This window comes from Dendrobium catenatum, unplaced genomic scaffold (genome assembly GCF_001605985.2).
Source record: "Dendrobium catenatum unplaced genomic scaffold, ASM160598v2 fragScaff_scaffold_976, whole genome shotgun sequence".
Lineage (NCBI taxonomy): Eukaryota > Viridiplantae > Streptophyta > Magnoliopsida > Asparagales > Orchidaceae > Dendrobium > Dendrobium catenatum.
Window position 1 is genome coordinate 142,271 of NW_021319438.1, and position 12,367 is coordinate 154,637.

At 35.9% G+C, this 12,367-nt stretch overlaps 1 protein-coding gene across 4 annotated transcripts in view; it reads right to left on the minus strand.

Annotated features, from left to right (window-relative positions):
* Positions 1-4,113: 4,113 nt before the first annotated feature.
* LOC110101642 overlaps positions 4,114-12,367 on the minus strand; it is a 14,677-nt gene continuing 6,423 nt past the window's right edge. The window contains exons 2-5 of one of the 4 annotated variants that reach the window (XR_003701726.1): positions 10,187-10,342; positions 9,652-9,976; positions 9,431-9,487; positions 4,114-4,412 (exon numbers count right to left, since the gene is read on the minus strand). Coding sequence is in view for 3 of the 4 variants with exons in the window: in XM_020829629.2 (XP_020685288.1) it covers positions 9,668-9,976; positions 10,187-10,342 (465 nt within the window). In the remaining variant the exon portion in view is untranslated. The other 3 variants (XM_020829629.2, XM_028697596.1, XM_020829626.2) reach the window with 3 other exon arrangements.

A 12,367-nucleotide genomic window follows, 5' to 3' on the forward strand; every position in this document is an offset into this window, starting at 1 on the left:
AGCCTCACAAATTCTTTAAGGAATAGAGAAGCACTCTTCTTTTTTGCTCCTCTATAATTCCAAAAAGCTAGTGAATACATTAAAGAATGATTGGGGATTGGCTCCCCAAGTTGCCTTTTGCTTCCAGTTCCGTTCTTCTGCTCCTCAACTTAGCACTGATAGGACCCAAGTCCTTTAATTGTTTAGACTTTTTCTTCTTTACTGTATTACATACCTCTTCATTATTCTGTAACAAAGGAGCAGTGATATTGCTTGGCTCGGAAATGAAATTATCTGGAGGTTCTTCTTGGACTTGATCTTCAGATTCAGGAACTATCTCTCCCTCTTCTGTTTGATTACTCAATAGGCTGAATCTGTTGTTTCTTGATTTATTCAACAAACTAAGGTAGCCTGAGGTTTTGATTCCAGATACAAAATCTTTCTTTGTTTGTTCTTCAACTATTTCTTCTTGATCATTGAGTTATGTCATTGGATCTTCAGCAACACCTTGAATAGAATCTAACTTCTCCTTATCAGCATTCTTATCAATGATTCATGAGACATAATTAGATTCCTTTTTCTTCCACAGAATTTTTTTAACTTTCTGTTGAGGCTGGTTTAGAACATGATTCTGATTTTGAGAATTGAATTTCTTCCTTCCTCTATTAACAATAAGCCATGGCCCATAACCCGTTTCTTCTGTAGTTTTTCTATAGCATCAATTTCTAAAACAGAATGATTTCCTGTTTTGATTTTCTCTCCCACCAATTCTTTACATTCTTCAATACTATGACCAATTAGACCACATTTGAAGCAGAAATTTGGCACTCGTTCATATTCAATCCTTTAGTAGAATCTTCCTGCTTTTTCTTCAACCCAAACACCAAGAGGAAGCTTGCTATCTAGTTGAATTCGGACACATACTCTTCCAAATTCCCTCCTCCCCCATTGGAACATGTTCCCATCTATCAAGTAAGGCTTGCCTACCATTGAGGCAATTCTACACAGATTAATGTTGTCCCAACAATGGAGTGGAAGATTAGGCAATCTAATCCAAATTGGAGCCGTCAATCCTTTCAAGGAGTTTGTAGAGAAATTTTGAGACCATTTGTCCATTCCAATGATTTTGCCATTGACAAACCATGGACCATTAGTCATCACTGCCTCCATGTGTTCGGGTTCATAAAATTAACATAACACCCATCCCATGCCTAGCATTGTCAAATGAAATTTTCCAAATTGCATCCATTGCCTCCTGAGCTCATTACTAATAATTCTTAATGGAGGGTCTCCTCCAAAAACCTTGATGACTATAGAGTTGCAGAGTTTGTCTACATTTTCTTTTTCATTTTCCTCATGTAATTTCACTGTCAAGCCATCTTCAGCAATAAAGTTTCCAAGTCTAAGATTAGAAACTTTAATATTTTCCTTTTTCTTCCAAGCATTTTTTGTTACCCCATCAAGTTCTTCAATTAAACTTGGAACAGCATCTCCACCGATTCTTTGATCAGCTGAATCTACCTCTCTAACTTTAAATAAATTAGAGAATAATATTTTATATGGTTCACAATTCACTTACTGTACATCTGAGCTCTTTTTCACTTCAATTTCTTTGTTGATGGCACAATTAGAACTACCAGAACAATTACGATCTGACATCTTCATCTCCTTGACATTCATTATTCCATTAGAAGAGGGGCTCTTAATAATCTTAGATTTTAAAGATGGTGATGCATCTGAGCCTTCGTAAGGATTTAGAACAATCCTATTTTTAAGAATTTTCTTCATATCTTCTTCAACCATTATGCTTTTACCTTTCCCTAAGATCTCCGGTTCTATCCTTGTTGTTACGCCTCCTTCAATGATAACAATTCCTTTGTTGCTTAAAGATTTATTAATCAAACCAAATCCAGTTTTACCATTGCCAAAGGCCGGAGGGGAGAGCATTTGACGGGATGAACCATTCAAGTTATTCGTCACTGAATAAAAATCTTTCAAAACTTCTCCGGCAAATAGTCGGTGGCGAACGCCCGCCGCCATCGAAATCCGAAAATCCCGCGAACTGAAATTTTTGAAATCTCATGAAAAAACCAAACTGTTTTCTCAGAGTTTCTCTCACTACTTTCTCTCACATGCTAACCCTATAGGGGATTGAATTAATCAAAGTATTAATAGACCTACTATCCAAGCTAATAATTTTAAATTAAAATTTGTCAAAATTAAGATGATTAAATTTCTCAATTTATGCGAACTCATTTTGAAGATCACAATTGAAAATTTGCTAGTTTCTTAGAAATATGTGTAATTTTTTTGTATAATGGAGTCAATGATAATACTACTAAACTTATATTATTTCTATTTTCTCTGAGAGTCAAAATAAAGATGAGATTAAATTCTTTATCCCCAAGTCCTATAACCACTTAGAATGAGTTAGCTCCTAAATTTCTTACTAAGTATTTCTTACCTTCAAAACTATCAAACTTAGAAATGATATCACCTCTTTTAGCTTGTTTGAAGGATAACCAATTTATGAGAGTTTGGAGACATTAAAAAAATATTTAGGAAATGCCCTCATATACTTTATCTGATTGGTTAGTTATTAAAACTTTTATAATGGATTAGCATAATCTCTTTGAGTAATCATAGATGCTGTAATTGGATGATCATTAATGTCTGAGCCATTTGAGGAAGCATATAAATTAATAGTAAAAATTACTACTAATAATTTTTAATGGTTTGCTAATAGGATAAATCCTAAGAAAGTAGCAAGATTTTATGAATTGGATGCTTTGTCAATTACTACTTCACAAGTTGTATTAATTTCTAAGAAGTTAAATAGAATATGACTAAATTCTGGAGTAGGGTCTAGAACATATATTTAATTGGAGGATCAATATTTGAATGGAGATAGTACTGTGCAAAGGATTTAAAATGTTAATTTTATTAGAAGATAAATTAATCTCTACCCAAATACATATAATCCAAGTTGGAGGAACCATCCTAATTTTAAATGGACAAATAATATTGGTGATAACAATCAGTTTTCAAATAGAAATTCACCTTTGGAGTAGATAGTGATATAGTTAGGGACTCAATTGTAAGGTCAAGCTACCTCTATTAAAAATTTTCAAACTCAATTAAGTTATGTTGCAATTTTTATTCGTAGTATACCTCTTGGATCGTTTCATAATAATACTTAAGTTAACCCAAAGGAAAAATAAAAGATCCTAATGGAAATCAATTCAGGAATGATTGTAATGTACCCCAATTAAATTCATAGGCAAGTCTGGCTGAAGACTATAAACTTTAGACCTGTGTGGGAGGCAAACCAACTTTTGATGTAGTAGTGCTTTGTAGATTCATTCTAGCATCTTTTATCATTAGTTAGTTTTCTTACAAAAAAAGTTTCATAGCGCTGATAGTAGTGTCGTAGTGTTTGGTTGTGCCTCCATATTTTTAATTCAAATTTTGGCACTATGGCGCACATGTAAGTTATTAAAAGGATAGGTTTGTTATTTGATTTTCTATCTGAAATAGTACATCTTAAAGTGTTGTTAAGTACTCTTCTTTATTCTCTTGAAAGTTGATGTTCAAGGATGTGCTGAAAGTAGATTCATGTTAAAAAAATTTCATCATCAAAGTTGATGTTCAAGGAGCTCAAATAACTTGTAATGAAGTTGAATTTGTTGATGTGTCCAATAACAAAGGCTTCATCACTACTAATAAATTAGGCTTTCGCAACAGTTTTTTGGACCTACGGCAGTCGTTTAAACACATACTAATTTATTTGCATCAGTTTAGAAACTGCTACATATCCATTGTATTTTCTTTCACTGGAAAGGCTTTAGCACCGGTTTTATGAGTGCTGCTATAGGTTGGCTTTAGCAGGGCTTTTTAGCAAGTATTAAAACCGCTGCAAAAGGGTATAATAAATAAAAAAAGTATAATGCCAAAAAAAATAAATTTTATGATCAAATTATAAATATCAATAAAATACTATACAAATATAAATTAATTGTGTTATTTAATGGTTTAGTAATTATGTTATTTAAACTGTAGTTGTTATGTGCCATGATGTTTCCAAACAAAACAATCAATAAACAAAGATGAAAAAATGGGAATAGAGCAAGCATATACGATCAATAGAATTTATGAGCACAAATCCCTTTCCAATTCATCTTGTTAAGTTATTGTTGTATACCAGAAATCAGAAATATGCATATATTAGCTTTGGAAAGTGCAGATGTTGAATTTCATCATGTCTTGGCTATGAAACTGGAGTACTTTGTTCTCTTGACTGAGGAAGAATGCTATCTACCTATCCCTCTTGTTCAACCCAATGATGCAATTGTTCTTCAAATAGAGTGTGATCTTCACTATCTTCATCTTCTCCTTCTTTATCTTCTTCCCAACTATAGCTTCTTCTCTTCAACCTGAAGAATGAACCATCTCATTAGTTCATGAAATTTTCATCAACTAAAACTTGAAAATTTTAGAAAATAAGCATGATGTAGAAAAATACATAAATAAAGACAAGCTAAAAATCTAGAAATAAAACACATAGTACAACATGATAACTTGATGACAAAACCAGCAGCATGTAGCATGTTCGATTTCATAATAAAATTAGCAGCAAAAATTATAGCTAACCAATTATAAAAAAATCATAGAACAACAAATCAGATAATGCATAATAAAGTGTGGAATAAGTTGATACCAAAAATTCACAGGTAGTAGTTATGCAAAATGACCTTTCAAGGGAGCAATACAAATCCACATAATTTTTGAAAAAAACTGCTCTTTAAATTTTTCCAAAGGTAGTAGTTATTCTATCAATATTGCAACAGGATCTCCTTGCATTTTTTTATTTCCATAGGTAGACAAAAACTGCTCTTTCACTTTTTTTTAGCCACCCATAACAGCCATGATTATTACAATTAATAGTGATAGAATCAACATCATTTATAACAATCTCCAAAATCATTGTTCCGTAGAAAAACAGAGAATAGACAGCTACAAGAGCACTAGAAATGCAGTAGATAAGATCCAAATACATTGCACAGAAGAAACCATGTTCAATGAAACTTAAAATATAGACCTTGACAAGTAAATTTGTGCAGTATTGATATTCCAGCAAGCTTCATACTAGAAAATTTTAGGTAGCAACCAAAATCTCAAAGAAAAACATATGCCTAACTGTGAGTTCTGAAGATCAAATTTGTTAAATCCTAGTTGTTATTCAGAAGATTTAAGCTTGCAGAATCTTTTTTCTCATATGAACAAATAACGAATAATCAGAGCATGATTTTCTTGCACTTCATATTTCATTAAAAAGAAACTTTATGAATTGCTTCTCTGAAATTCTCAAACCAACTAGAAAATGAGTGATGCCAAAAGGAAAACTCCATAATTTTGGAAGTGATACGTTATCTCAAAATTATCTAGGTCGGGCACGAATCTCGAGGCAAAAGCTAGTTGGAAACTTCAAAAATTAACTTCGGGAGCATATGAACTCCGATTTCAGCGAGCTTACAGTCAAACTGAGCGTCTCAGAAATATGAACCCAACGACACCACGATCAACCCAATCCGATCCCAAATGAGTTTGAATCAAGGGCTCAAAACGCTGTTGGAAGGTTCAACCCACAATTTGAGTTACCAAACGGTCTCCGATTTTAACGAGCTTATACTCGAATCGAACGGCTCGACGAGACAAATCCAACGAGCCCAAGATCGCCAAATTCCGACATCATTTAGGCCTTCAAATGCCCAACGAACGGTGCATTATCAAAGGATTCAATATCGGCCGTCCATTCAAAACACTCCCAATTCGCCCCTGATCTCACGCCTATTTATGGGCTATGCCACTCCAGAAAAACTATAAATAGAGCCCTCATTCTACACCAAGAAGACTCAAGTGAAGAGGGAGAAGAAGAAGAGAAGGAGAAGGAGAAAGGGGAAAAGGAGATTCCTCACCTCCTCGACCACGCCGTCGGAGCGGGTGCGCGGTTCGGCCGCAGGCGCGCACGGTCGCCGGCGACGGTGGCGGCGGTGCCTGCGGCCGGGTCCGGCCGGTTTTGGCCCGCCTAGCCGTTTCGGGTCCGTTTTCTCGCCCGACAAGTCCAAATTCGACGTTTTTGGGGTCCCCGGACACGTTTTTCGACGTCCCGGACTCAATTTCGACACTCTCAGGACCATTCGAGGCCCCCACATGCAAGAATAATTCCGACTCGCTCTGGAAAATTCTTTAAAAGTTGGTAACGCATATTTTCGGACTCCTGGAGCTTTAATGTCCGAAAATAGGGGGGCAACTGATACGTTATCTCAAAATTATCTTGGTCGGCACGAATCTCGAGCAAAAGTAGTTGGAAACTTCAAAAATTAATTTCGGGAGCATATGAACTTTAATTTCAGCGAGCTTATATTCAAACTGAGCGTCTTGGAAATACGAACCCAACGACACCAAGATCAACCCAATCCGAGCCCAATGAGTCCGAATCAAGGGCTCAAAGCGCTGTTGGAAGGTTCAACCACAATTTTGAGTTTACCAAACGGTCTCTGATTTTCAACGAGTTATCGAATCGATGGCTCAATGAGGACGAATCCACGAGCCAAGATGCCAAATTCCGACATCATTAAGGCTTTTCAAATGCCCAACGAATGGTGCATAATCAAAGGATTCAATATCGGCGTCCATTCAAAACACTCCAATTCGCCCCTGATCTTCGACGCTATTTTACGGGCTGTGCCACTCCAGAAAAACTATAAATAGAGCCCTCATTCTACACCAAAGGGACTCAAGTGAAGAGAGAGAAGAAGGAGAGAAGGAGAAGGAGAAAGGGGAAAAGGAGATTCCTGACCTCCTCGACCACCGCCGCTGGAGCCTTCCTGCAGCCTGAAGACGCCGGAACTCTGCTGAATTTTCAGGAAACGCCAGGAATTCGCAGAATTTTGTAAATTTCGTGGAAGAAACAAATTGTACTTGGATTATCTCAACTTGTGGGACGAAATCCGTCATTTGTAATCTACGAAAACACTAGTGGAATTTTGCAACTGGGCAAGGCCCCGTGGTTTTTTTCCCTTTTTGGGTTTTCCACGTAAAAACTCTTGGTGTTCACTTCTCTTTTCTATTTGTGTGTTTAACTTACGTGCAACGCTCGGACGCAAATTTACAAACTCTACCGTCGCGTATTTTCTAACACGCAACAGGAAGTGAATGTGTGCTTCGAACCAAATAATCTTCTCAGCAAATCATGATGATGGTCACATTTTCAAATTTTTTTTAAAAAATCTTTCTAATTTGCCATTAAGACACCAAATAGTTGTCATTATTCATTAATTATAGTCATTCAGAGAATCTCTTATTAAATAAATAGGCTCAATGGGTGGGTTAACAATCACAATTTGAATATGAAAATAGTTGGAAATGTTTTGCCATTCTATATAATTCAACTTCTATCCTAGAAGGAAGCATTTTGAAACAAATAACTTGTGATAAGTGAAGTATTTTAGGAAAACGGGAGCCACTTGAGCCATTGTTTGTTACAGGATCAAAATTAACTACAATAATGCACTTCGCTACATTCGGTTGTCACTAAAAATACCATTCCATCTCATCATTCCTTAATCAGACTACTTTTCACTAAACAAAGGTGGAATTATCACAGTAAGTTAAAGGAATTTCTATCACAACGAAGCCTTTTTTTAAAATATACCATCACTGAAGAAAAAGCTGAAAGAGAATAAAAAAAGTTGGGAAATTTGATTTGAAGAAAAATTAACTAACTCCACACAAATAAATTTGTCTGATCCTTTTTCCATTGCTGATTTATTGTTTAACGGGCAAAAAGAAGAACAACTCCAGCATGGAGAACCATAGCCTGGGAGGGCACGCTGGGCCAAGAGTAGGATCCAACATCCCCGACGAACTGTAGCGTCCAAGATGGCATCTCACCAGTGAAGTCATCCAGCGTTAGCTTAGCGAATAGGTTAATAGTGAAAAGGTAAGATAGGGTTCGGAGAAAGAAGAAGATGGGGGATATTACCCCAGTGATGGCGGCAGCCGTGTTTTTCAGCGGTAGAGGTTTCGAGAAATGAAAGCAGGCATAAAAGGTGGGCAACGAGGAGAACCGGAGTCGCGAAGCCAGGCTTTGAAGGCGGGCTCCGATATTCCTAGGGTGAAGATGAAGCGCTAAAGAATGTTCGGCTAGGGCTGGAATAGAAAAAATATATTGATTTTTATCATAAGTAAAAACTGCTGGTAATAAGTGCTGCAAAAATACTGTATTTTTTGAGTTGTAATTGTAGCTGTTTAAACCACTGCGATAGTTAATATATAGCAGTGGTTTTAAAACTGCTCCTATTTAACATTGCGGTTATCCCCTAATTTTAGTAGTGCATCAAATATATTGAGATTGAAACTTTTACACATAAGATGTACCTTATTAACATCAAAAGGCTTCTCATATATTTTTGATAATGCCTTTATTAGACATGTTGTGATATTTTCATTGAGAATGTTGAATGTGGCATTCATGATCAATGAAAGTAGAATAACTCCCAATGCTAGTATACCCATCAACTTTAACTCATCCTGATAAAGTGTAAAAATTATTAATCCATTCAATGGCTAATGAAGCTTTCTTTGATAAAGAAAACTTCCTATTTGTATTTTTCAATAGCCGAAATCTTGGACATCAAATTTATCGATCATGATCTTTTCATCATCTGTTGCTCAATTTCTTGTGTAGCTCAATTGAAACATTTGATACCAATTCTTAACATATAGATAATATATTGAGATAAATTGAATGAAGGCAAAGAATGAACACATCACATATCAAAATCATAAGACATAAATTTATGTGATTTAATGATATATATTCACCTGCATATGCAGCCACACAGAGATTAAATATTCTACTAAACTTTAAATGACAAGTACACCAAAGGTCTTTTTTTTCTAGTATGTACAAAGTAATAATTGAAAAACCACGTACTTTTTCCATGTGAATGATTGCCACCTATTGTGAGAAGATAGCTGAATATTGAGAAGAAATAGCTATTATTACCATCTTCTTATATCGACTACGAGTTTTTTCCTCTCCTCTCTACTCTATTTCAAAAGCTACACTTTACTATGGCTTAAAGCATAAGCTTCTCTCCCCTTCCTCTCTATCTTATTTTATTAGCTTGTGGTTGTCATATTGCCTTAACACAATGGAATAAAATCTATTTTTTTTTAAGAGATGCATATAGCATTTGAAAATAAAATCTCCTTACATAGAGCTTAGATGTGAAAGGTGGCTAGCTTGAATTTATTATATAGATGGTGCATGATAGGAACTAGAACGTAGTTTCGGTAGTGAAGAAATTTATATTAAATAGATAAAAAAATTTATCTTCATATGTTAATAGAAGTGAAGCTTGTTGAACATTTAATTTATTCCTACCATGTATCTCGAACATTTCACTTTCACCAGTTCTGCTAACTTCTTGCTTCTTGCATCCTAAGAGATCAAAATAATATATGATAAACTTGATCCAACATTAAACAGACCGGATAGGCTAAACAAAGAATACCGTTGTAATAAAGCGAGGAAGAAAAAGGTCAAGCTAAGGCAGAAAAAAAAAAAAAACAACCGTCTTCACATGTTATAATTAGGTGATCTACTTTATTTTCCATATCCTCAGTGATAGCAGCCTGCATGGATTCCTTCTGCTTCACAGTCATCAGATACTGAAGAATTCAGACAACAGTGTTCATCACCAGTACAAAAAATGCTCGATCTCATCCATCTGAGAGCTCTTTCCAGCATCGCTGTACAGCACACCTTTTTTGACATCTGCTTCTCAACGTTCTCTGCACTAGATCTCCATGGCTTTCCTCTCACCATTCTTCTGCTACTATTACTGGATATTTTCAGCATCAGTTTCTCAGCTGGAGATGAAATGACTCTGTAGCTGGTGTCGCTTCCTTTGTGCAGTTCGTTGCTTAGCTGAGAACCAGTAAGCGTCTGTTTAGAAGCAGTTTGTTATCTCAGGACAAAATGATGTAATACAGCTCTGAAAGTTTTATCAGATGCTCTTAATGATTTTCAAGACTGTTTAAAATATGTGCATTAAATACTAAGCAAAATTTTATTTTTTATTTTGATGTTCTGTACATTTTTATTTAGCTAATTAACTACATGTTTATTGTCAGGAACCTGGCGGATTTTTGTCTCGAGCAACCGGAGGCGGTCCATGAGCGTGTGCTTTACGTGAGCGTCTTCCATGGTGGAAGTTTGGGGCTTGTTCCTAGCCCTAAGGTCTCCGGAGAAACAGCTCTCTTGGGGCCTCACTTTTTCCTCCAGCTGCCTCAGCTGCATCAGTGCAAGCAGCAGAGCAAATATCTTGAGTTAGAGTGAGCAAAACAACAAAACAATGAAATATTGGAAGTAAAAAAAAAAAAAATGAAATATTGAAGTGATAAAAATTTATCTAGGTTTTGTTTGGGACTGCTTTCTTACTATTTTTTAAAGTAGTTTTAAAATACAAAAATTAAAAAAAATTTATTAAAAAACTGCTTTAAAAAAGCAGTTTGAAAGTCGTCACAAAAGAAAAGTCTAAAAATTGCTTAAAATAAAATTAGCTTATTGGCACATAGATCGGCCACCTTGTTACAGTCCCTAGTAGTATGTAAAAAAATTAACTTATTGAACTCAAAAAGGAATGTGATGTTCTTGGAAATCCGGCTATTGAGCTTGGGTTCCCTCATGGAATCATTAAGGAACTTGATAACATTGTAGTTATCTCCCTCAATTATTAACCCTTTACATTTAAACATCTAATCAGCAACATAATCTTTGATTGAGTAGATGGCTTTAAGCTCGAGCTGGTTGATGTCCCAATGTATATAATTTTTACCTAAAGCAAGGAGCGGCTTTCCCAAACAATCTCGAACAATGCCTCCAATACTAGCCAAATTTGAATCAAGCAATGAAGCATCCACGTTGATCTTAATCCAATCCGGAGGTGGGGGATGCCATATAGTTTTAAACTCTCTAAGGAGAGAGACATCCCAGTTGACCGGCATTGAATTCCTTTTTATGGCAGTAAAGAGCACATTTGATGCAGTCACCGAATTTGGGAGTAGCTGACCACTGTGTTTAAGTTTGTTTCTGCAGATCCAAAAGTAATAGATAGTGGTGCAATAAATCTTGACAATATCAAGGCTGCTGTGTGCTAAACGTCTTAGATTATGGAGGCAATCCGGCAATGAGCTGAAAGTGGGAATGTTGATTCCCCAAGTTCTCAGCATATGAATAATGTCTTTGAGATATTTACAATGAACCACAATATGTGCACTGTTTTCAATTTCAGAGCACCCTTTAGAACACAAGCCATTATTACCGATTCTTCTATATATTAAGAACTCATTAGTGGGTATGGAAAACTTACCCAACCTCCACCAAAAGAGCTCAACTCTCGGGTTGAGATGCAATTTTCGGATCCAAGCAAAGTAATCAAACTCATCAACAGGAATAATAGATTTGATTGATTCCGCATAGGCCAATGAAGAAATTGATTTCCCAGAATGTTGATAAAGCAATTCCATACGGTCTTCAGTGCCAATATGAATTTTACAGTTTTTGATTATAAGTTGGGTTAAACTGCTATCAAAGTACTGATTAAGTTCCAATAAGTTCCAGCTGCCATTATCAAGAATAAAATTGTTTAGCTTCATATTCTCAAGATTGTCACAATCAGCAAGTGTTGGCCACTTGTTGAAACACTTGTCAAGCATCCAAATGTCATTCATGACATTAATGCTAATGCCGTTGCCAATCCTCCATTTAACAATAGGTATAAGAAAAGAAGTTCCATTTAAGATAATAGTTTTAGCTGCAGACTGGCCACCCTTCGGTTTGTCATTCCAGGAATCCGGACCGTATTTGGCAATTAAGCACTGATGAAGCAAAGATGATGAGTTTTGTAGGAATCTCCAGGCAACCCGAGCTCTGAGAGGACCAACTTGCTTAACAGCATAAATTAATCCAAGGCCATCGAGAGTTCTAGGAAGGCAGAGCTCATCCCAGGCAACATAGTGTAAACCATTGGTCTTCACATCATGATCCCAAATAAAGCTTCTACAAATGCAATCAAGTTCTTGTAGAATTTTCTTGGGAATCAGAGAATGAGGAGAGATAAAAGTAGATAAAGAGAGAAGATAAGACTTAACTAGAATCATCCTTCCCGCCATAGAGAGAGATTTAACACTCCAAGCATTTAACTTTTCCAGTGCATGATTGATGACAAATTGGAAGTCCTGTTTTACCAATCGCCTAAGAGCAATTCTAGTGCCCAAATACTAAAATTCATCAACTATTTTGAGGTTAAAAATGTTG